The sequence below is a fragment of the Mya arenaria genome, chromosome 6 (genome assembly GCF_026914265.1).
Source record: "Mya arenaria isolate MELC-2E11 chromosome 6, ASM2691426v1".
Taxonomy (NCBI): Eukaryota; Metazoa; Mollusca; class Bivalvia; order Myida; family Myidae; genus Mya; species Mya arenaria.
Genome location: NC_069127.1, coordinates 4,484,462 through 4,511,070, shown reverse-complemented (window position 1 = coordinate 4,511,070; position 26,609 = coordinate 4,484,462). Strand labels below are relative to the sequence as shown.

General features: G+C 36.0%; 1 protein-coding gene across 1 annotated transcript; it reads right to left on the bottom strand.

Moving 5' to 3' along the window:
* Window positions 1–6,114: 6,114 nt before the first annotated feature.
* Window positions 6,115–26,161, bottom strand: LOC128238747 (uncharacterized). The gene is made up of 19 exons (XM_052954978.1): window positions 26,038–26,161; window positions 23,025–23,150; window positions 21,472–21,564; window positions 20,571–20,666; window positions 19,838–19,936; window positions 19,412–19,596; window positions 18,578–18,755; window positions 17,681–17,902; window positions 17,226–17,423; window positions 16,054–16,393; window positions 15,458–15,557; window positions 13,313–13,765; window positions 12,901–12,962; window positions 12,635–12,771; window positions 11,584–11,711; window positions 8,812–8,936; window positions 8,230–8,369; window positions 7,555–7,673; window positions 6,115–6,460 (listed from the first exon to the last, which is right to left on the bottom strand). Exons 1-19 carry the CDS (start codon window positions 26,038–26,040, stop codon window positions 6,385–6,387), a joined length of 2,880 nt encoding a protein of 959 aa, XP_052810938.1. The 5' UTR covers window positions 26,041–26,161; the 3' UTR covers window positions 6,115–6,384.
* Window positions 26,162–26,609: the final 448 nt, after the last annotated feature.

Here is a 26,609-nt window from a genome sequence, read left to right as displayed (position 1 = left end):
TTTGTGAATGTTAGATACGTAATTGGCTACATTACATAACGCTTGCTCAAAAGCAGTGATAGATAAACCGTTTGGACATTAAATATAAATATGTCTGTTAAACGTTCAACAGAGGAAAAAGCAATCTCGAAATCAGTCCGCTCAATGTGCACATTACATTGTCAACACAGTGATATTTTTATTTATTTAAATATTGGAAATCTGACACAACTATGTTAACCGTTGCAAAACAACCTGCCTGTAATGCCTAAAAATTAGTGCTCATTAATAATGAACATCTTATCAGTGACAATCGTCTGCCAGTGAAAGAAACTCAGTAATTAACCTGGCATTTTCACTGTCAGATTCGAGCATTGAAGCTAATACATTTGAGTCGTGTTAAGGATTCGCATTACCTGCTGTCATAATAATGCATATTAATTTAAAATAAACTTTTTTTTTAAATAGTGCAAACCAGTAAATAAGGCGAGAAAGACAATTTAGCTGCATGTTTTGGTCTCACATTCTAACTGGGTGAATTTAGTCTTTTTCATAATAATAATACGCAGAATTTCACCTGGGTGCCATTTATTAATACGTTTCATGGCTTCCTATCTTTAAGTTTCTGACTTCCGATGCAGCTTAAATGTTATTTTATGATGTTCTGTTCAAGAGTATTCGGACTTTGATATTTCCGTTTATTGCCTTATCAGTGACCTTTATATTGGTAGATAGCAGGCACTTTCTCAGCCAAGTCATACATATGGTAAACGTAAGATTTATTTTAATACACAATGGCGATCAAGTTATACAAGCTCTAAAGAGCTTTTATTGCGTCTTATTGCGTCAACAAATACAGTCAACTTAGTATTGTTTGTTTGGTGTTCAACAAATATCATCACGGTCTTCTACAGGCTCTCTCTTATATTATTAATGTATCAATCACACTCTCAAATTCAAGCGATTTCGAAAACCCGACTATGTAACCATACTTAATAAAAAAGACATAAACATCTAGTGCAGACGTTTTGCAAAATAGTTTGTGTATACTGAAACATTAACATTTAATCTTCATAGGATACTTCATCAAAACTATCTTGACGAAACATATAACAGAAACGTCGGCCAACTGCAACCACGATAAAACATTCCCCACTTGTTTTACAAAAAAATATATCATGGCTTTTTATAAACGTATCAATTAATATTTGACTTTTTACCACTATACCAGTTAAAAAGATGGTTAAGTACTATTTTAAACCAATGCACATTTAAGGCAAAGAAAATAGGCATGTCCATTAAAGTGTGTGTGAAACAAAGCAAACAAATACGAGATTACACTCTACCGAGTTCTATAATTAATATATGATTTGATAATCAAAAGCGCACGAGTGATCGTCTTACCTTAATTGGTAGGTCAATATTTCTCAGGGGTTAACAGTTATTAAAAATATTTGTTGTTACGTAAGGATATATCAGCTGTGCATATTTTTGTCATGCAGTTGGTTTTAAATACGCTGCTGGAATATTAACATCTTGAACATCTTGTGAGACCCACACGATGCTAATTGCCAACTTTTGTCTACCAGCATCGTCCAACGATTTCGGCGTTTCAACCCAATGAGGTGCAGGGACAAGCCAAGTAGCTATTAATAACATATACCCTGTTTAAAGGTTAAAGGCTCTAGACAAAAATACACGGAACAAGAGACACACAACGTAAAAAACAGCACGGACAGATCACCGCCCTTTAACTGTCAGCGAAATATGAGATTACTTGGTGTTTTATAAAAAAAATTAAACCAAAGAACCAAATTTTCTTGGGAAAAAATGGTGCCAAAATTCCCATTAATATAATGACTGTTAAGATTAAGTGACAACAGATTGATGAGCTAAAGTCACACCTGTTGAGCATGCCGCTGCACAAACAAATTATGTTTCCTTACATGAACATATCTGTCGGATTATGCACTCATGTTTATCTAACGTTCAGGTTTCCTCCATAGCATCTGACATTCAACGTCGTACATGCCTTTCTCAAACCAGAACAAATTAGAATATCGTTTGTCGTATGTACGGCCAAAAGGTTTTCAAAAATGTTAAATGAATATACTTGTATTATTCAAGCTATGAAACTGTCCACCCGAATATTGTCACGGACTTAAATTACACAAATCTCTCCCGTAGACCATGCTTCGTCAAACAACGCAATCAAACGTTGTTATATATATCTTTACAATTTTAGGCAGACATAAACAGTTTTATAAATGAGTACATGTAAAAGCTCAAAGGAAGAATACAGTTGCAAAAGATAAAAATTTCCATTTTTAATATTAATAGTTTCGGTTTCGCCCCTTTTAGTTTGAAACAAAAGGTTTTTATTCTTCAGTCCGCTCAGTGTGCACATTACATTGTCAACACAGTGCTATTTCTGTTTATTTAAATAGCATGGAAATCTGACACAACTATGTTAGCCGTTGCAAAACAACCTGCCTGTAATGCCTAAAAATTAGTGCTCATTAATAATGGACATCGTATCAGTGACAAACGTCTGCCAGTTAAAGACATTTTCACTGTCAGATACGAGCATTATAGCTAATACATTTTGCTCGTGTTAAACATTCATTAACACCTGTCATAATAATGCAATTAAATTTAAAGTAAACTTTTTTTAAATGGTGCTAACCAGTAAATTAGGCGAGAAAGAAAATACAGACTTATGTTTTGGTCTCGCATTCTAACTGGGCAAACGTAGTTTTTTTGTGTCGCCTGAAAAGACGACATATAGGGGTTACTTTTGTCGGCGGCGTCGGTGGCGGCGGCGGCGTCCGCGTCCCATTTTCGCTTGTCCGGGGTATATCTCCTAAACTATTAGTGGTATCAACTTGAATTTTCATATGTAGATAGATCTATTTGAGGGCAAGTGCAGTGCACAAGAACTGTTGCTTCCATATTTTTAGAGTTATTGCCCTTTGTTATTTTTCATGCTTAAAGTTTTGTCCGGGGCATATCTTGTAGAATATAAGAGTTATCAACTTGAAACTTCATAGCTAGATAGATCTCATTGAAGGCAAGTGCAGTGCATAATAACCGTAACTCTTGCTGTCATATTTTTAGAGTTATTGCCCTTTGTTAATTTTCTTGCTTAAAGTTTTGTCCGGGGCATATCTTGAAGAATATAAGATAGCTAGATAGATCTCATTGAGGGCAAGTGCAGTGCACAATAACAGTAACTCTTGCTTTCTTAGTTTTAAAGTTATTGCCCTTTGTTAATTTTCATGCTTAAAGTTTTGTCCGGGGCATATCTTGAAGAATATAAGAGGTATCAACTTGACACTTCATTGCTAGATAGATCTCATTGAGGGCAAGTGCAGTGCACAAGAACCGTAACTCTTGCTGCCATATTTTTAGAGTTATTGCTCTTTGTTAGTTTTGTCCGGGGCATATCTTGAAGAATATAAAAGGTATCAACTTGAAACTTCATAGCTAGATAGATCTCATTGAGGGCAAGTGCATTGCACAAGAACCGTTACTCTTCCTGCCATATTTTTAGAGTTATTGCCCTTTGTTAATTTTCTTGCTTAGGTTTTGTCCGTGGCATATCTCGTAAACTATCAAATGCCACCTACACTTGAAAGTTAAATGGCAACATCATTGTCTATAAATGAATAAAATGCCAATCTAACAGCTATAATGTCGACAGTAAATAATTCGTCAGGCGACACATCCGACTCGCGGAGTTCTAGTTCAGATTAACTACTGATAAATTGATATAGTTGATTATAGAAAAAGTTCAATTATCTGGTCAATCCCAATAAAAGTATTAATGACAATCGATGGTGTTAACTATCCATTGTATACGTTAATTTTCACCTGGGTGCCATTATTTTTTACGTTTTGTGGATTCCTAACTATCCTTGAATTTCTGACTTCCGATGCAACTAAAATGTTATATTAAGATGTTCTGTTCAAGAGTATTCGGATTTTGATATTTCCGTTAATTGCCTTATCAGAGACCTTTATATTGGTAGATAGCAGGCACATTCTCAGCCAAGTTGTAGATAAGGTAAAGGTAAGATTTATTTTACAACGCAATGGCGATCAAGTTATACAAGCTCAGAAGAGTTTTTATTGCGACTAATTTTGTATAGTTTCAAAATCTGCTTAGTACATGTGATTTTAGAATCCAGTTTTACTTTCTGACTGATAATCAGAAGTTATCATTTATACATAGTAATGAAGCTCCGGGATCGAACCACAAAACGTGATCCAGCGTCCAAAACGCTAACCACTCCGTGGTTGCCATCATTATAGATATCATTTTGTGAAATTGGTAACACCCTTAGTTTTTATTTAGGATCGCTCCGCATTGTAGCCCCGGCAATATAAACCACTATATAGGTCCAGACCAAGCACTGAATATTTAGCATGCTGGATTGAGACCACACCAGTGTTGTAATTATATATTCCAATCACGGTTACAGATATGGGTTTGTTAGTTTATTAAATTCGAGGACCTACCTGCGTTTTGTGCATGATTTTAAAAACAACCGGGTACTTACAGGTGCAACAGTTGTTGCTGCAAAACAATTCTAGAGATTCCGATGAATACCGTAATTGTCTGAACTATTGTACTTTTTTGTTCTATCACGGTCTTCCACCAGTATTAATGTTTCAATCACACTTTCAAAGACATGCGATTTCGAAAAACAGACTAATTAACCATACTTAGTTCGGAAAGACTATAAGTATCTTCCATGGCCGCGAGTGTAAGATAGGTTTATTCCGACCCGAGCGTAAGGTGTTCTGCGGAAACGAGGTTTACTGAGTTTCCGCAAAACACCCTGCGCGAGGGTCGGGATTAACCTATCTTACATTCGCGGCTATGGTAGACGCTTTTTCTCCCACCTCAGTTAAACGAAATTAAGTAAAAATGTATTTTATGCTGGAACTTTTTTGTGCTTAGTGAAAATTATTGCGTATTGGAATGCGATAATTCGTGGTTGTCATGGAAATGCGCGCAGTGATTCAGATTATGTTAATAGTCAAATCGGTCTTTAAATAATTCTAAATAGAGTGAAGCATTATTTCTTGAAAGGTGCGTGGAAACTGTTTAATGGTGACATTTAAAGCGAGAAATACTTAATTAGCGTTCTAAATATTGCCACAAGAAAAAATTGCCATGATGCTACAGACGACAGTCTGCAACAAGGGAGGTAATTACAATGTGGTGACCATTAAAAAGGAGTTCCATACGGGCATTTTATCTTCGCCCGTGGGCAAGATAAGAATTTCTAGCATGGTTAGATTATTGGATCTACTTGGATCTATCTGAGGTGGGAGAAATAATCATCTAGGGCTGACTTTTTGCATATTAGTTTGTGTTGTATTGTGATAAGGCGTTCAAAATTCGTGCTTTGTTATATATTATGTATGTGTCATGGATGTTTCTATCTTATTTGATAGGGTAGAAACTCATATTTTGTTGGTTGTATTTTTCCCTATGTTTTGTTATTTTTGTACATGTTTGCATCATTTTCCTTGTCCTAACGATGTAATCTAATGCACTTTTATTACCCATTGTACGCAGTCATATGTGGTTATATATACATGTAATATAAATTCATTCTCACCATTTAAATCTCAGAAATAATAATATAAAAAAAAGATGCTATGTGTTAAAATTGTTGATTGCCATATATATGTTTTTGTTTGTGTATGTGTTATTATGACGATAAGCTTGTTATGCTTAAGTCTATTAAATATTCTGTTCTGTTCTTGTCTGTTTACTGAAAAATAAACGTTATTTTAAAGGTTATCAAAATAATTTTGACGTACAATAACGGAAACGTCGGCCAACTGCAAAGCCACGTCGTATATTTAAAGTGCATATAAATATCAATGCACTTTGTCATATGGTGCTTAGTCGATGGCGTTGTAATATGTTTTGGGCCTGGTCGATCAGGCACAGTGAACACATTTTTGATCCAATACAATTACTAGTATAAGGCAGAAGGTTTGAAATGAAACTTTATTATGCGATTGATATAATTATGTTGTCAACATCGTACGCTAAAATGGAGTAGGATAATATAAAACGATAAGTAGGACTAATTCAACATGTCATTTATTTCTTTATCGATGAATACAGGGTTAACTACTAGGTTGTTCTCTGTGGGTTTCATTTAAAGTAGTATTATATACAAACTGGCCATAACAGGTAATGCCCGTTTAGGTCGATAACGGTTGACGTTTGCACTTATCAATGCTGTCTATGAACAGTCTTAGTCTCAATCAATCTGAGATTTCCAACATCGTATTTCTGAACAACTTCATGCTTCCACATGGTCACTGTTCAGGAGGTAATGAAATGTATAATCATTCGATTTAAAGGTGCTCAGTAGTTTAATGAATGTCAAATATCTTCTTTAACTTTCGTATTTTGTCCCCTTCCTGGTGATGTCCCTCGTTCTCTTTCACCCTGAAAGATCGTACAAAACAAATGCTCTAACGAATACTGGAAAATGCTATCTTCGTTAACATGTTGTAATGCAGGTCTGTATTGTCCGGTTAGCGCAGCGGCAAGCGCACTCGCTTCTCACCAAGGTTCGATTCTCTGCTTTGGCGCATGTGATTTTGGTTTTGGTCACCAAGCACTACATCACAAGTCAACGAGAGTGATACATATAATGTTGTAATAAATTGTTACAATCGAATAGTCGTAAACTTAAGACAACATGTTGCAGACTTCTCAACGATATCAAGTTATTCAATAACATAATTATATATATAAGGTGAATAATACCTTGACATTTGAAAAGTAAACACATTTTTGTTATTTTGACAGTACTAAACTGTCATGTAAATAATATTTATTGCATAATTAATCACTTTTCTGTTTAAACTTATTTGAACACGTAGTTCACCAAAGAACTTAAACTAATGGTTCATGAAGGGGCGTTGAAAGTGCGTCACTCATAACTGTTTTCCAAACCTACGCTTCTGCTTTATTAACGTGTGCGTTTATTGTGCCCCTGATGGATTTCGCTTCAAGGATTTTATTTACTTTTAATACAACCCAATATTTGTGTTTTCATTTGTTTGCGGACCAATGAGAATTGAGTTTTATCTTAATTTTCGTCTGATTTTCTATAGAAGGAGCAAGTTGACTGAAAATTTACTCGACTTTAGTGAGCGTCAAACCGACGACGAAATATCCCATTTCTATAGAATCTAGACGCGTTAAAACCACTACGCTATCTGGCATTACTCACTCCGCTCTCTTGTTTAATTAGATATGTTTCAGAATTGTTATTTATTTTAATAAAATACTATTCTCATTGGTCAACAAATATTTGCATCCACTAAGAATTCAGCTGTATGTTTTAACGTTATTATTTTAATATATAAAGATAAAATAGTGAACAATCTTAACTCTATTAAACTTTATGTAACCAATATATTAATTTGAAATAAATGAAATATATTTTTTGTATTTCTACAAAAACCCAATGGGAAACCATACCCAGAAATGATACACCAATAACGAACTTCATGATATAAAAGAAAGCTTACCATTTAGTAACCTCAGTTTGAAGTTCCTCCGCATGCAATGGCGACAGTTCATTATATAACTGTTTCAGTAACTTCAAAATACCATTTTCACCGAACCGATTTTTTGCAATATGGAGTAACTGTAAAGACGTAAATTAACAACATAGTTAGCTTATATTGATTTGTGAAACTATGTAACAAGGCATTCTTTCAAGTGGTAGAATCAAGTGATCATTTCAAAGGCTATGTCATTACAAAATCAAATATGAATAATTATATTTTTAAAGTACTTGTTAAATATTTATGGCCCTTTAAATTTCTCATATCTTTCATTTTTTATCCAAAATACTTAATTTCAAAACCTCTGAATTAGAATGAAATGAATACTACAATATAACAAAAAAAATTAATTTTAAATTTTTTAGCTAGAAAAAAGTCTTTAGCAAAATATTTCACGTTTAAACTTTCGGCGAATTTTTTTTTTTAATTCAAAAATGCTGTAAATTTGCTTAAAGGTAAAAACACAGTTCATTTTCAAACATTCACTAATTGATTGTTGAATGTTCAGGTTATGTGTAAAAATGGAATATGAATCACGTTTGACAACACAAGGGCGCTTTTTGCGTGTTACGGTTTGCATAATGCGGAAAATAACGTCACTCTGATTATTGTACAAACACAGACTGTAGAACCTACCAAGCATTTTCTTCTGACTGCTGGTCTTATTTCCTTGTGATCCGTTAGTTCAACATTCTTTACTCCAAGTTGTATAAACAATAAGTCTCTTTCAATTGCTGGACACATTTCCAGCAAAAACTCATCTTCCAAAGGCGACACTGAATCAACACAATAATTAACAAACTCTGGGAAATAATATTGCATGATATATAACCCAAACGAAGGATATTTTTTCCGAATGTATTTTACGACAACGATACCAATACATATTAAAATATGAGAGAATTAATCAAGTGTGCTGAATTTTCAAAACAATTGTACTTCAATTTAAGGGAGATAATTTTACAAAGACGAGTTTAGGCATTTCTAGTTTTTCTTTGTAGTTTATTCTAGTTATGGTTAACATTATTCAGCGATGCTGACATCAATTATGTTCACGCCAAATGCATACGTTCTATTGCATGCCTTGCTCTTACGACTCGTTTGCGAAGCTAATTTTGCGTATTAAAATCTGAAGAAAACATTATGCAAAAAGGACTATGCCAGAAATATTGATGTTTTTCTTTTTTTAGTTTTAATAGCGAATATTTAATTGTATACCATGAGGTTGTTTCAGTCGATTCATGTCAAAAACGATATGTCGTCCTGTTGTTCTGTTATTTATCGTTGGAGTGGCATTTATGTATTTTTCAGCCCAGCTATAAAGAGCAGGGTCATTGTCTTTCCTTAAAATAAAATAAAACATGTTTAACAATAGTGAACTTCTGTTTCACTAACCTTTCGGACGGGTTACATGTACTATTAAAGCTGGCCGTACCACGTGATTAACCATAACACTTATTGATTTATCGTAATGTAAACTTCCCCGTGTATGTGTTTTTGGTTTTGTGTTTGTTTTGTTTACACTAAACCGTTTGGTTTTTGTTTTCCTCCTGATCAAGATTTTGAATAACTTGACTCGAATGTCACCAGCAGAGGATTGTATTGGTGTCATTCATTTGACACGATAGCCTTTTCACCCGATAAAGTCAACATTCGGCTTTGATAAAAATGGTTAAAATAAACTTCGAGTTTGGCTATGTTTAGTAAGGATAGGTTTTAAAAATCACTCATTCGATGTAAACAAGTTAACCAGTTGTACTTAGTAAGAATGTTGATTCCACTAAATCTATATAATTTGTATGTAATACAATGTGCCTTGGCAACTGATTTATCAACAATATATTGCCTTTTCTCACGGGCTAGATTTCAACATAATGATCGAACATCGCCTATATATTGTTTTATTATTACACAATATTTGGCATAGGAAAACGGCCCATAACAACGGTACACAAACGAACACAAGAAAACAAGACTTAAAATGACAAAAACATCGATTCATTTAATAATATAAATGTGTAACAATGATTTATTTCATTTACCTGTTTGAAATATTATTAACTATAATATTTACACTTTCTTTTTAACAAAACAAGAGAGATGTTGCAGATTCTAAAAACATACTATACTTTACATCTTTTTCCCACCTCAGATAAGTAGATCCAATAATTTAACCATGCTAGATATTCTTATCTTGCCCACGGGCGAAGATAAAATGCCCGTATGGAACTCCTTTTTTTAATGGTCACAACATTGTAATTACCTCCCTTGTTGAAGACTGTCGTCAGTGACATCAAGGAAATCTTGTCTTATGGTAATATTTAGAACACTAATTAGTTATTTCTCGCTTCAAATGTCACCATAAAACAGTTTTCACGCACCATTCAAGAAATAATGCTTCATTCTCTTTAGAACTATTTAAAAAGACCGATTTGACTATTATCATTAACTTGTTCATTGCGCGCATTTCCATGACAACCACGTGCTATCACATATCCACACGCAATTATTTTCACTAAGCACAAAAGAGTTCTAGCAAAAAATACATTTTTACTTAATTTTGTTTAACTGAGGTGGGAGAAATAGCATCTACCATAGCCGCTCGTGTAAGATAGGTTCATCCCGACCCTCGCGCAGGGTGTTTTACGCTCGGGTCGGAATGAACCTATCTTACACTCTCGGCCATGGAAGATACTTATAATCTTCTTGCATGCTGAGTATTCTTGAATACCACAGATTATCTTCTCATAATTATCGTCAACACTATTCACATTGTTTTTCCCATGCCGGCGAAATGATTGTATTTGTTACATTTATGACACTGCTTCCCTTTTGCCGGGGACGCTCCCGTGCACAATTCGTGCACGAGCGTCCTTGTCTCGGTGGTCCTGGTCTTGAAGATGAAGTCACTGGTCGGCGTTGTTGCTGACGGCGCTCTGTATTCGGCTTGTGTCCAAACGGTCGACAGACGTCCACGTCATTATTCATGGAGCGTAGCTGTTCCTGAGAATACTCGTGGTTTTGGGCAGTTTGTATTGTTTTGTCCAGTGTTAGATCAGAACCGATGTTGATTAGTTTTTCGCGCAACTTTGTTGGTTCAAAACACTATTCTGTCTCTAATCATCTCGTCTGTATTTGTAAAATTAGAATCCCTTGCGCACATCTTCAAGCTAGAGATAAATGCATCAATTGTATCATTCTCTTGCGTTTGATTAAAGAACTTATAACGTCCAAAAATAGGATTTAGTTTTGACTGTACATATGCTCTGAATATATCATAAAATGTACTGAGCTTTATCGCATCAGCTTCCGAAATGTCTTTCCACGTACAGTGAATATCTCTTCCTGTGTCGCCTATCCACAACAGGAAATACGACACTTGCTCTTCTTCTGTTTTCGCCTTCAATGGTCAAGAGAACATTAGCTTCGCGTGACGCTCAAACTTTTCGAATGCTTCTGGCAGATTTGTCGAGTCCCATTCCATGCGTGGTGCTTGAATTCCACTAAATTCCATGTTTACTAATGTAAAACTGTTCAAATCAAAATTTAGTTAATCCACAAAATTACTTCTGACACCATGTTTTGTTTTCCTTTGTTGTGTATGCGTGTGTTCTATGTTCACTAATGTGAAATAATAAAAAAGGAACACAAGTGTGCTCTAACTATTTATTATCACCTATGCTAAGCAATGTACACCAACAGACTGACCAAGAATACTCAGCATGCAAGAAGATAACGATATAGTCTGTTTCTAGAATCTGCAACAATTGTACTAAAGAATGTGCGAGATGAAAAGTCACATTTGCCTGGAAAAACGTTTGATAGCCATAAGCGTATCCAAGTTGTGACGTTTTAGGGACAAAGCTCATGAAACCCATTTTGTCACATATCGCAGATCTCAGCCGAAATAATTTTATCTTTATTTATATTAAAGAACACTTCCTGATAAAATTTAATATGCTAAAACATAATTATCGCCGCATCACGTACCATTTTAATACTTCATCTAGAAATTTACGTCGCAACGCTGGTAGTTCGGCTTTTTTAAAAGCAACCATCGCCTTGGTCAACCCTCTGTCATTTGCAGTTGTATTGTCATCTCGCCATACAAACAAAACCTGCAAAAAAAATAATGAAATTTACTAGGGTTATTAATAATTAAATTTATTTCCATGTTTATTTAACGTACGTAAACTATTTTTATTTACTTTTTCTTTACACAGAATTTGTACAAATTGAAGTCATTCACATCAGCTCTTGCCTCGATTCCTCGAAACGGTATAAAGCTTAGCACATTAATTTTGTTTTTATATAAATTTTGTAACTAGGAATTATCTTTAAGAAAATAACAATTAACCATTTTTATTTATCAAAATCAAATTTTAAGTGTGTATTTTGGCTAACTGAAATAGCTACTTAAGCCATTAAGATTAAGAAATTTTTAGCAATTGATGCCATGTTAAATCAGTTTATAATTGCCTCGAGTGTCTCACAATAAAGTAAGTCAATATCATTAACAGAGGGTATTTTACATTTTCGCATGTGCCTTTATACTGTTTGCAAATAAACTAAATATTTCAATGTAATAAACAAACGAATGATCGCGGCTGCTGATCTACCCAAATACTCCAAATTAATTTCAAATTAAATGCAACATCTATAACTATCAACCGACTTTGCATATCAAAGAAAGCTGGCTGCCAACGTCAACGAATTAGCGTTTTCTTTTATGTTTCAACGCAAACCTAACTTCTGAAGAAGCTGGCCCATACACCCGAAGAGAGTCCATTCAGAACAGTTGACATGAGAAATCAACCGGCAATATAAATCAAAGTCTTAGATGACGCTCGTCAGGCGAAATATTTTAAAGTGTTGATACTGAATGTCCAAATAGATTTATCTGATTGACGTGCACGTCAATAAGCTTAGTCTTTTGGCAAACAACTGTATAAATACTCATTGATATAGACTTGCCAAGTAATAAGGACACTGGAAAAAGATCTGGCTGTTTTGATTTATACTTGATAAACGCCAAGTGTACCTTCTCGTTCTTGTCTGCCACTTCGGCAAAACAATTAATTTCTTCGCATGAAAATCCAAACCGTAATCCCAGCTCAAACCATTTGTCACCCACACATTTCGCTGCGTCTTTTATGAAACGATCACTCAAGAAGCTGTCTGTCACCAAAACAATACAAAAAAGTTCAATAAACAATTAATGTGGCGAAAATTAATCAAAACAGAATCCTAAAACATGTTTAAATAAGTGAACATATACGACAAAATATCAATATAAAGATATCGTACCTAAAATAGTATGTCTTTTGCACGTTTGGAATGGAATCGGAAACTGTACATTGCTTTTTGACCTTAAAAAAACATTGAAATTAAGATTAAAAGATTAAGTGCCACAAAACTGTGACGGAAATACTCTATTTTATATTAAAGAACACTTCCTGAGAACAAAGTCCTTAGCAAAAACAATGTTTCCCAATAATTATCTAAAAATACTTCATCTTGAACTTAGCGTTTTAAAAGCAAACATCACCTTCGTCAACACAATGTCACTTGACTTGCATTTGTATTGTCATCTTCCCATACAAGACCTGCGCAAGTTATGCTGGGTGAACTGCTTATCGAGAATTAAACATTTTACTTGTTCCAACATATAACTTAAAACAGAAATACACACATGTTTATATTTAAATATCAAGCATACCCGTAGTCTAGTTCGCTCGTTGGAACATTTTTCTTAAAGCAATAAACACGTCCACTCGCCCTTTTGTTAGGTTCTACGCCAATTTCAATAATTTGTGATTTCGGACGTGATTTCCCTTGACACTGTATTGGAAAGGTATCTTCAGTCATTTTGCGGGTATTGTTGCACTTAACTTTCAGCATGTAAGTTTTGCGGACATTCATTTCCAAGTAAACCGGGCCGTGTTCTGAGAGAACATAGCCGGATTGTCGTGCTTGCTCTTTGGCAAGTATACCTTCAAGCTCAGTTTCAAGGCAGAGAACGATCTGTATTAAAAAGGTCCCCTCTTCCTTCACTTTTTTAAGCAGCGGCAAGAAAGTGCATGGTTTTTTATCACTGACACAATTTTCATACATCTGCCGGACAAGCTTCCTTATCAGATAGGAGAATTTTTTTACCCGAACCACTATGTAACTGAAGATATAAAGTAGAACATATATTTCATTACTGAATGCAAATGTTACATAATTATAAGGAAGTCCGTAAGATAATAAATAATAATGTTTGAAGTAAGAGCGCAATATGTTGTGAACAAACAAATGTATAACCAGCCTAGTTATTCACCAACCTTGTTATTTAACCAACTTTCTATGTTTACCTTGTTTACATTTTACTGACCGTTCCAAGGCGGGTCCTAACAATCCTTGATAAACACACCTAGGTTCTATAGAATATAAATGTACTGTACGTTTTGTTTGTGGAGTTCTTTGTTTGTTGCTGTTGTTCCATGTTTCTTGTTTGTGATTGTTTGTTTTTGTGTTCTATGTCTTTTGCGTTTACCCTGTGCCATCAAACGGGGTTTATGTTTAAACTTTAGCTACTAGGCTTGCTTCTGTAGTTTGGTATATAAATAATTATAACCTCGTTATATAACCAATATTGCTACAATACCAAACTTTTTATTGACCCGTTGTGCGTTCTAGCGCAGGACGAGTTTCGTTTTATTTTAGTTTGAATGTGTGTTTTTTTCACCGTTCTTGTTGAAATCCAGTAAGGACGTCTAACGAGCTGTCAAGTAGTTTGACAACAGGGTGATCAGGATAAGGTTATACTTAAGCTATTTCTGTAGAAAACATATATATACATGCAATGGATAACACCACCGAGGAAAAAAACTTCTTATTCCATGTGAGAAATTACTCTAGCGGACAACGGACTCTGAATGACCGACACATATAAGCGGATAATTTAAGGTTCAGCATGTAGTGGATAAAGTGTTATCCTTTCATTCGCATACAAATCGTAGACCACATGGTGTTTATCTACAGTCAGTTGGTCATGCGAACCGCAAAAATGGACTTCTTTTCAAATCTGAAATGTCAGAGGAAAGGCACAAAAATGTTTCTAAATCTCATTAATAGTCCGCCAACAACCGACCTGAACAATCACTCGCCCAGAAAGTTCCATCACTCAGCATGATAATTACACTGGCAAAGAAATCTAGATGTGCACTTACTCAAGTCGCAAATGCTGAAAACGTGCAGCATTCAACGATAGGTAATTCCATTTCTAGGGTGAATGACAAAATCTGACAACAGAAATGAATTATCTTTTTGCCGGTGTAGTTCTGAACAACCAGCACTTTATTCTTTAACCTCAGCATGAAATAAAGCCATTGAGCATGTGACGATTAGTTGTAAACACTCGTGATTTTGAACTATGTAGTCTGCGATTGCGGAATAATTGTAACATAATAATGTTTGGTGACTGATCCACGTTAATGCACGTTTAAAAGCTTGAATTGAACAGTTTTAATAACTATTTTTGGCACATTTAAACATGGACACTTAGCGTGCCGATGTCAACAGGGAAAAACTTTTTTAGAAAAGGTACTTGATAGTTTGAAGGTAATTGATCGCGTTTTAATAAACAAAGAAACAGGATAAATAGAATACTAGGTAAGTGCCGTGGATGGAGAAAGCTTATCTAGCTCGGCTCACCCGCTAAATTCGTCTGCCAGATAAACTTTTTCCATCCACGGCACTAACCTAGTGTTTTAATTCTCTATATAATGAGATTCTGTAAAATCATAAAGCTAAATGTTATATATATATATAAACTACTAACTGGGAAATGGTCGGCGTACAAAAAGTATTTTTTGCTTACCATCCCATGACTCCGTCCTGAACTTGTAAATTATTCTTGTTGTTTATAGGCTCCAAGTGTTCTGTTCTATTCCAACAACCGACGTCAAGGGGGTTGGAGCCTTAGAGATAAGACAAGATAAGATTTGACAGGATAGAATAAGTGTAAAATAAATAAAGTTTGTGTCCACCAGACATGCAACATAATTATGTATGTTATATTAACATAATATTATAGTATTATATATATTATAGTTTTGAATTATATAATAATATAGTGTTAGTTATTGTAAACAAATTTTATCTATGAAATTGTATTTGACCACTGATCTTTGAATTGTCATGACATGTGTATATTTGAAAATTATTGTATTCTCATTGGCCTATGGCCTTTCTGCATTTTAAATAAACTATTAAAACTATGAAACTATGTAGTTATGAAGAAAAAATTAAAAGAAAAGTAAGAGTTTCAACAAAATGATGTGGATTACAACTTTCACAATTCTGAAAACAAACACATAAGGTTTAAATATTTAAAGTTACATGCTATATCCACGAACATGATTCATTTCTTCGTATACTTCATGCTATTTACCATACCAGAACTTCAATTCATACCATCGTTGCATCGCAGAACTGCAAGACTTCCATCATTGTCGACTCCCATTATAGGAGGCTTTGGAAGTGATATAACAACAATATCCGCATCAAGGTGCGTGTCCGGAGAAGAGGGTCTACCCATGTCGCTCATTTCGTACGTATCTGAAGGTCCTGGACCGCCGCCACCATCAGTAGAGTTTCCCATCCTGGACTCGTCTGATACCAGACTTGGTTGTCTTTTGGCAACCGAGCAAAAATCAGAATGGCTGCTTATACTTGTCTCGCTTTGAAACCCCGAATCGACGGAGCTGTTGCTCTCGCTTCTAGGTAATGGTGTTGGATCGTCTGCCTTTATGACCTTTTCGATGATATTTTTGACAGTTATTTTATTTCTATTTACTGCTTATGTCAATGACGAACTTGTTACTGCAAACATGACACTTAAATATAGTGGGAATCTGATTCGAAGAGAAGTTATAATTTAAATGTACCAAAAGCTATTTAGTACCCACTCGATATTAACTTAACCAACAAATAAGTTTGTAAAATAAAACAAAAACGTTCTGTACACATAGCATAGCAATAGAATATGGTTTAAACGGTCAGATCATAAAAGATAAAAATGTTATACCGAGAACAATACTGATTGGACTGACAGTTACACTTAGCGTTTAGATTTAAAGTGAAACCGAACGTACACTATATTAACATGATTTCAGTGTTCCTTTAATCGATGTAACCCCGAATTGTCTACATGCTTAGAACACTAATATAATACGAATTTTTTATGGTTGATAATTATTCTGATTAAGATTGTAATTTTAAAAGCAAATATTTACCATGGCATTTAACTTAATTATGATTCATAGATGTGCTGTACGAATCTTATATAACTGAAATGATTTAAACAATGATCGATGGAAGACGATTAAAAATGCGGTTTTCTATACAACTTCTCCCATTTGATTCATTTTGTTAACTATTTTAATTATCTAAATTTCGCTGCCGCAAAAGGTACTGCGTTGACACAGCAGGACCTACAGTTAAAATTTTACCTTTTTGCGATTCATTTCAACATTTTCCTTAACTGTGTTTTTCCAGTGGTAGAAACTGTCATGTTTATTTATATTCAGCCATTAAAATATAGAAATGTATGATATATAGATGCTTCTGCAATACGGTCCATGTACCTTAAGCTCCAGCTCAGTTGACGATGGTGCGCTTCCTGTTTGAACATCAACTGCAAACATCGATTCAACAGCTGACTGTATTTTTTTCTTTTCGTTTGGTCCGATGGTAAAATTTTCTTTTCGAACTTGTGCAAAGACACCAAACGCCACAACCGGTGATATTCCATTGGAGTAAAATGTCATTCCTTTGATTGTGACCTTAATAACATCTTACGTCTATATTTTCAATGACATTGATGATTATGACGATGCTGCTGCTGCTGCTGCTGCTGCTGCTGCTGCTGCTGATGATGACGATTATGATGATGATGATGATGATGATGATGATGATGATGATGATGATAATGATGTAACCAGCGAGGTTTATTTTAATATAATGTTAGTTTTTTTGTGACGGCTATGAGAAAAAAAATATAAATGGGTTTATTTAAAGTATTATGTTTTTATAATCTTACTTCGTTTCCAGAATTTTTCGGTAAATCCACGCAGTCGCTCTTGGTTTCAGACCCCTTCACAGTTTGCTGTATAATAAGTTCCTTGTATTGCTTTGTAGATCTCACTTGTCCCGTTGTATCATCGTTCTCAAATATTTCAACTTTAACGTCGCATGTGACTGTTTTGTCAACTTTGTATTGGTAAATACGGCTCACTAGCGTCATATCTTCGGTAAACTTCACCTACAAATTAAGTAAATACATGTTTAGCGGTTAGACTTCCCTTGATAGCATTAAATGAAAGCAATCATTTAAAGTAATCTACTCAGTAATGGAGATCCGTCGGAAGCCAACCATACATCGAGAGTTTGAAAATACACGTTTCGGAGCAGTTACGGTTTGATTGATGGAGAACAGTTACCATGGTTACTGTCAACGACCCCTTACATCGGCTTAAATGGTATTCTTGGAGAGTTATTAAAACATATAAACATGATTACGAAGGACCAGGAAAAAACAACAACACTCTTGACGAATATCGATCACGTGTAATAAATTGTTAAATTGCACAATAATTACAAACCAAACAATAACACACACACACACACCCATACTCGATTACAATGTCAATAAACATTATAAGGAATTAGAATTGCGCCTTTCGGAAGCGCCCATTGTTTGTCTAGTAAAGGTCACCATGACCTTTGACCTACTGACCTTAAATTAAGAGAGCTCATTTGACTATTACCAACGGGCAGATTTGAATATGTGAATATTTTGCAACACGCCGTTCTATGATTATTTATCGGAACCAAATTTGTGAGGGTAATGCGGACAACGGCGCCTGACAAAGTATTCACGTTGGACCTGTCATGCTTCGTATGTGACACAAAAAGAATGATGAAACACACGTCCTACCGACTGTATTCGAATGCTGGAGGACTGGAAGTCAACTTCCATTTCCCGGCACTGCATGATAAAGGCTTCCTTAACCTGTCCAATCTTCATGTGCATTTTCGTTTTCGTTCGACTTTCCACGGAAACAAAGCCACTGCCGGCATTGACGTTAAACACTCCACCACCAACAGATATTTTGCTAATTATAATAACACACAAATAGTCGTGACATACATGTATTTAGTTTTCAAAGGGAACAGCGCAACGTTTCAATAAAGGTTTTCAGTCGAAATTTCGATTATCTTAAATCTGTTTAAACTTCACAACTAAGTGTGAATGGTTTCATTAACCTCGTTTCCAAGGCTAACTTACTCGTTTCCAAGACTAATGTCGTGGTCACGACTTACTTGTAGAAAAAAGGGTCATGGGAGCGAGATTGTAAGTCGGGGACACGAGATCAAATAAATGACACGTGCCACCTCTAGACTACCGGTACGCTCGGTACGAAAATAATCAAATTATTAAATGTAAACAACGCATCCCGCTTATAGTAAGAACATATGGTAATACATATTCAGGTGTACGGAGGGCGAAGCGAGATTCTACAAACACATTCTTACTAACTTAGCTAAGCACGTTTCCAAATTATGGCGCAATGTACGTTAATAAGTTGAACTGTAATTTGTAACGATTGCACTGTGCTGATTGTCGGTATTTGTAGGTTATAATCAAAATGTTATAGAATATTGAATTGAATTGAATTGAATTTTTGACGTACTTATTAAAAAGTAGTCCACATGTTCACCATCTCAACCTCTCTAATGATTTAGATAATGAAATGCAGACTATAATTACCCATCATTAATACCCCTCATAAGTATTTTATGGTTTTCCTCGTCTTCTTTATCAAGCAAGCCATCGGGTGTTTTAACGTTTTTCTCGTCGTTTTTATCAAGCACACCATCGGGCATTTCAGGATTTTCTTCGTCAAGGAAGCCATCGGCTATGTCATGGTTTTCCCCATCTTGCTTACCGGGTATCTAAATGGAAACATATACAAGGATTACCACATTGGAGCGGTCAGTAGTAGTAACACGTTTCCAGCGCTCGACCGTAAATATACCATGATGATATTGATAGCCCCCCCCCCCCCCCCCCCCCCCGCCACCTCTTTGCTATGAGTTGTTGCACAATTACGGGAAAGAAATTGGGATGAGGTGAAAATGTCATTTCCTTAATTTTCTTAAAAAATAAAACGAACTCGTATTCTGTTTATGTTACCTTTGCACATGCAAACAGAAGCAGGTCCTCGCACGCTTGTGCTCCATACTCTACTGCTATCTGCAGTGCGCTCTTTTGCTCTTTTTTATTTTCTTCTTTCTGTAAAGTATTTCAATAGAACAAGGCATGTTACTGCTCTGTCAGCGCACAACAAAGAGTTATCAGCTTAACATGTTTGCATGAGAGAAATGTTTTATATCAGGTTAACACCATGAGGAACCCGTTCACATATTATTTGGTCGGCCATCGCACAATATTTATTAATCTGAATCGCGAAAACAATAATGGTTTCAAAGATAAAACGTAGTCAACAGTTCACAAAAGAACTCTGATGTAAAGTCCTAAAAATTCTTTATTTTGCCGAAAACCGTTAGTTAAACTTTTGCAAATGAATAATTTCGTGCTTGGATTTAAATCTCTGTTCAATTTAATACCTTCCAGTTTGGTGTGTGTTCAAAAAAGTAAGCAAAATAAGTTTTTAAAAAATCGTTGACCACATAATATATGTAAACGCGTCCCTTTAAACGAAGTTACACTGATTAAACTGCATTAATTAGTGCTCATATTTATATAAGTTTAAACTACATTTATTTTATATCGATTACATGTGGAGAAAGTTATTTTAATTGTGCGAACCACTGCACTAAGAGCCCAACCAAGTTGTATGATATTATAAATTAGTGTCAAACAATATTTATTAGCAGGAAAACATTATCCAAACCAATTTACGTACGGTTTTGAGATCTATATCTGCACCGGTCTGGAGAAGAAGCATCACAGTTTCAACAAAGTTTCGCTTTGTGGCGTAGTGGATGGGGCACCAACCTTTCTGGAATATCGAAAAAGGCATCATTTTATGCAATGTTCAGTATTTACATACTGTGTTATCTGATACTGAATGACACAATACCTTTGTATTTTTTGTATCGTACCTTCTATTAAGTTTCAGTTTTATTAACAGAATATCTAGACGGCATGGCACAAGTGGAGAAATAAATAAATTTTAAGTGTTTACAAATGATTCAATGCAAACATCATACGGGTTAAACAATCAATATACATTGTTGAATAAATGTATGGATTGATTCTTAATTTTCGTGCGATTAAGCAGTACGCGATCATTATCGCGGCCAAGCTTCCTTTTTTACATTGTTCTCCGCTTGTTCAAATTGACTTTGATATGAAATAGAAAGTATTAAAGGTAAAACAAAAGGAAATGAATCTGATATCGATAAATAACGTTCGTTTAAAGGAATGGGGGACATTCGAAACGTCGTTTCATTTAGGACAAATTACTTCGCGCGTGTCCAATCAGAGTGCAGCAATAAAACAAACAATGTCGCCAGTTTTCCTCTCCAAAAATATTAAAGCATATGCTATTTTGATAAAGTGAAGAATGGTTCTCTTGACACCGTATGAATAGACATAAGCATTTAAACTAAATTGCAAAGTATCAAATGAACCAAAATAACACTGGCTATTAACACTGGCTATAAAAACAATTAATTAAAGTACACAGGCTAAAACTTTAGAAACATAGCCGATTGTTTGCTGTATGAATATTTATATTGCCTGACAAGCTACTCAGTAAAAATGCGTCACAAACTGAAGGCCTGCACAAAATGTTAACTTACTTCGTCCGGAATGTTTGGGTTGGCGCCATGCGTCAGAAGCACTTGTGTCATATCAAGATGGTCCAGCGACACGTGTAAAATATGCTGGCCGTCCTATAATAAGTACACAGAGTGAGTTTGATGATAGACAATGTTGCAATTCATTCGCCATAATTACATAAGTCAGTTCTACTGCTTAGTCATCTGTTTCCAAAACACCCTGAATTGTTCAATGTGATGATTAGTGTTAATTGAACAAATATAAAAAGAGAATTCATTGAAATTATAACCATTCCGTCCGGTAAGTGCTGCATCTACATCGATCGGGTGTATTTTGTCAACGTATTAATTGTCGAACCGGCAAACTGCCAATAAACAAAGATGATCAGTCGATATCTAGGCAACATATCACAAAATAAATGCACTCAAACAGGGGGCAGAAACAATGTTTTATTTATTTTTCTAGTCTTATACAGTGAAAAAAATGTTTCTGCCGCCTGTATACTTAAACTGCATATATTGAATTGGAATCCCGCATAGCAACGTAATACAACAGGAAAGGAACATACCAAACAGACCAAGACCATAACGCCAATGATATCACATGAAAAAGAAAATCACTTCATCCGCTTTTGCACCTTCCATATATATGTGAATGAACAGGATCTCTCATCTCAAGATTCAATACACTGACTCTCTAAACAGGAACACAACAATAGTATTGTCAAGCATAACCCCTTAGAGCAGCTAGGAATAAACTTTGATTAGATTGTTTCGGATTCACTTAATGTCTATTACAATGTATCAATAAATGATTAGAAAAAAATGGTCCAGCGTATTAAACTATTACAAATACAATTCCATAAAATAGAAAAATCAAATATATTATGTGAGAATTCCTCTAGAAGTTACTGAAGTAGGGAAGCAGCAATCGTGGTTTGATTACGACTATTCATTGCTATAAGTCATGGTATGTGCAGCACTGTCAACATCATCTGACACAAGAATCATAATGGATCCGAACTATACATAACTACTTCAGTTCACTCTGAACGAAGACAACACCAAATAACACCAGTATTTTTATAATGAACTGAGGTGTGGTATTGGCACACAACAGTTGTTAAAATCAACTGTAAATAACCCGATAAATGTTAACATATTAATACACAAGGAAACTGACATCGCCTGTTAACAACCAGATGCACACGTCGTGTTATCAACTAGCGCAAAAAGATTGTGAACGCAACGCAACGCGAATTTATTCCCAACTATGTATCTCACACAATGTAATGGGAAGCATATAGAGAGTCCAAAAACAATCTGGCTAATGAAGAAAGAAGCCAATGCAGTCATCGTTAAAAGAACAAATCCGTGCCAGATATAAATCTAAACCAAAATACAAAAAGCCGGAGGAACACGGCGTGTTGTTATCATCATATATATAATTATTGCAATTTCATATGCACTGGTTCAAAAAATGGATTTTAAGTGATCGATAACCCTGCCATTCATTGTACTGAACGTGCCATTCATAACATTCATCCGATAAGTAGATCAGTGTGTCATTTTACCATTAATTGGTCCAGGTTAAGTCTGCTGGAAGTCTCCAACATCTCGGTAAGCGTTTCAATGTCCGCCTCCCTGACCGCCTCAAACATCTTGCCCAATGCTCCACGATCCCCATTAGAAGGTCCCGCCTGTAAATGGAAATAATATGGTGTTTTGGTTTAAAGTTAACTGTAACATATTTATTTTATGATGTAGATCTGTTTTCAATATCTTACAATGCAAATGGTGGAGTATTTGATATAAAGCTAAAGATTTCATCTATGCCTTAAGTCAGTACTGTTTTAAACAAAAGGTCTTTGTGCAGAATTTCAACTTTGGATATCAGTTTTCGCCAAACAAATACGACGGTCAACTCTGTCCTCCGTTTTTTGACGGAACAACAGCCTATTTGAAATTCTACCGACAATGTCCGACAGTCAGACCTGTTTTCACGTACACCGTAACATTGTGACCCTGACCTTTGATGTACAGGATGTTGAAAGTCTAGACACCGAATAATGCAACCCTCTGTCCCGATTATAACTTACAAAACTCCTGCATACCGCGTTCAACTGAGGTGAATGGGGAGGGTGTTAGCCTCAAAACTGGATACCGCGTACAACTGAGGTGAATGGGGAGGGTGTTAGCCTCAAAACTGGATACCGCGTACAACTGAGGTGAATGGGGAGGGTGTTAGCCTCAAAACTGGATACCGCGTACAACTGAGGTGAATGGGGAGGGTGTTAGCCTCAAAACTGGATACCGCGTACAACTGAGGTGAATGGGGAGGGTGTTAGCCTCAAAACTGGAAACCGCGTACAACTGAGGTGAATGGGGAGGGTGTTAGCCTCAAAACTGGATACCGCGTACAACTGAGGTGAATGGGGAGGGTGTAAGCCTCAAAACTAGATACCGCGTACAACTGAGGTGAATGGGGAGGGTGTTAGCCTCAAAACTGGATACCGCGTACAACTGAGGTGAATGGGGAGGGTGTTAGCCTCAAAACTGGATACCGCGTACAACTGAGGTGAATGGGGAGGGTGTTAGCCTCAAAACTGGATATCGCGTACAACTGAGGTGAATGGGGAGGGTGTTAGCCTCAAAACTGGAAACCGCGTACAACTGAGGTGAATGGGGAGGGTGTTAGCCTCAAAACTGGATACCGCGTACAACTGAGGTGAATGGGAAGGGTGTTAGCCTCAAAACTAGATACCGCGTACAACTGAGGTGAATGGGGAGGGGGTCAGCCTCAAAACTCCTGGTTACTGCGTACAACTAAGTTGAATGGGGAGGGGGTTAGCCGCAAAACTCCTGGATACCGCGTTCAACTAACGTGAATGGATAGGGGGTTTGCCTCAAAACTCCTGGATACCGCGTACAACTAATGTGAACGGGGTGGGGGTCAGCCTCAAAACTCCTGGATACCGCGTACAACTAATGTGAATGGGGTGGGGGTCAGCCTCAAAACTCCTGGATACCGCGTACAACTAATGTGAATGGGGTGGGGGTCAGCCTCAAAACTCCTGGATACCGCGTACAACTAATGTGAATGAGGAGGGGGTCAATCTGGATACCGCGTAAAACAAAGGGGTGAGGAGGGGTTCAGCCTCAAACCTCCTGGATTCTGCGTACAACAAAGGGTTTTGAGGAGGGGGTCAGCCTCGAAACTCCTCGATACCGCGTACAACTAAGGGGAATGGGGATGGGGTCAGCCTCAAACTTCCTGGATACTGCGTACAACAAAGGGGAGTGGGGAGGGGGTCAGCCTCAAACTTCCTTGATAGCGCGTATGACAAAGGGGAGTTTGGAGGGGGTCAGCCTCAAACCTCCTGGATACTGCGTACAACAAAGGGTAGTGGTGTGGGGGTCAGCCGGGAGTGGGGAGGGGGTCAGCCTCAAACCTCCTGGATACTGCGTACAACAAAGGGGAGTGGGGAGGGGGTCAGCCTCAAACCTCCTTGATAGCGCGTATAACAAAGGGGATGAGGAGGGGGTCAGCCTCAAACCTCCTGGATACTGCGTACAACAAAGGGGAGTGGGGAGGGGGTCAGTCTCAAAACTCCTTGATAGCGCGTATAACAAAGGGGAGTTTGGAGGGGGTCAGCCTCAAAACTGGTTATGTTATGCATTAAAGATATATATCTAGCTTCTGCACGTTATATTCTCACTGTTAAGTGTGAACCAGTTTATTGAACGAACAGATGGGTGAGACATCTTTTACATATGTTGATCGTGTGCGTTTTTGTTATTATGGCAAGATCATTAAATAATCATTAATGATTTAAAAATTCAAGATTTTCATAAGCCAAACATCAGGTAACTAATAGTTTGTTAAGTAACGTAAACATGTGAATGTTTCTTGCTACACGATATATAATTATTTAATTAACGTAATTGATCAGGTGGCATGACAAACACTTTAATGACAAAAATGTAAGAGAACAAAATTAATTCGCCTTTTTTGACTGATCGTATTTGTCTTGGGGTAAAGAAGGCGCATTCTGTTTGGCTTTCATGGTGTTGAAGCCCCGGGGCTCCAATTTCTCGAAAAGTCTCCTATAACAGGATACAGCTAAGCTCACAATTTTAGTTCCTCTAGCATTTGTGTTATATTTACTTCTTTGAATGTTTTAGACATGACATGGGACTAAGCGTTATGATAATCACAATAAGCACATTTTCGAATTGAAATATGTTTTTTGCTTATTAAAATAAACTACTTAAGCCTGTTAACTTTAAGAAGTTTCGAGAAATTGGGGCCCGAAGCTTAAATTAAATACGGTTTAGGAAATCGGATGGTTAACAAGTACCCACATCATAGGTTGGTTATAAACATACGAACAGATAAAATGATTTTAAACGTAAGTCATACATTTGCAAAACCGATCGCATCTATACTTCCACAAACAAATTTAAATATACGAGAACTTGAGCTGAAATTTGAATTCTAACGTTACTTTCAGAGAAATAATTTGTTTACGAAGGATTGTAAAATTGATAAAAGTTAACAAAACTAGAAAACAAACAAACATTTACCATGAACACAAGATATTCCAAACTAATTAATTTTGAAATGTTACAATTTCATGTACAATTACATCCTAAACTCCAAACGGAGCAATCGGGTATGCACCAGGGTACATAGTATGGCGTATTTGTTAATATAATCATTGATAAAATCCAACTGCCAATCGATCTAAAAGAGGAAGTTTAAACTCTGACCAATCACGAAACAAGTAACATTTTTATGGGTTAAACTGTTTACGAATTACGACTGTCAATCATAATACAGAGCGGTATAAAGTGTATTTCATTTCATTGACAATGCATAGCTTGGCCATTGTTTAATATGAATATGATATCTTTGTTCCCCTCATTCCTTTTATAATAATTTGAAACGTTTATTAAAATGATGCGTCCATAAAAGTTAAAGTTAAACAACTGATCAATAACGAAATATTTTGCACAAATCATATCTCTGCCCTTACTTTAAATGGTTAAAGATATAACACAGGAATGTTTGCAATTCCAAAGACCACCCATCTATGTTCATTTCCGTATAATAATACCTTTATAACTAAAATAATAAGATGTTTGATGCAAGAGAA

Bases quoted from the DNA above. Each gene is read 5' to 3' on its own strand.
- LOC128238747 (XM_052954978.1), bottom strand. The intron at 19,597-19,837 runs GTAACATAAACA...GTTTCCATTTAG, and splicing joins TTCTGTTTGCATGTGCAAAG to ATACCCGGTAAGCAAGATGG. The intron at 8,937-11,583 runs GTACGTGATGCG...TTTTATTTTAAG, and splicing joins CTAGATGAAGTATTAAAATG to GAAAGACAATGACCCTGCTC.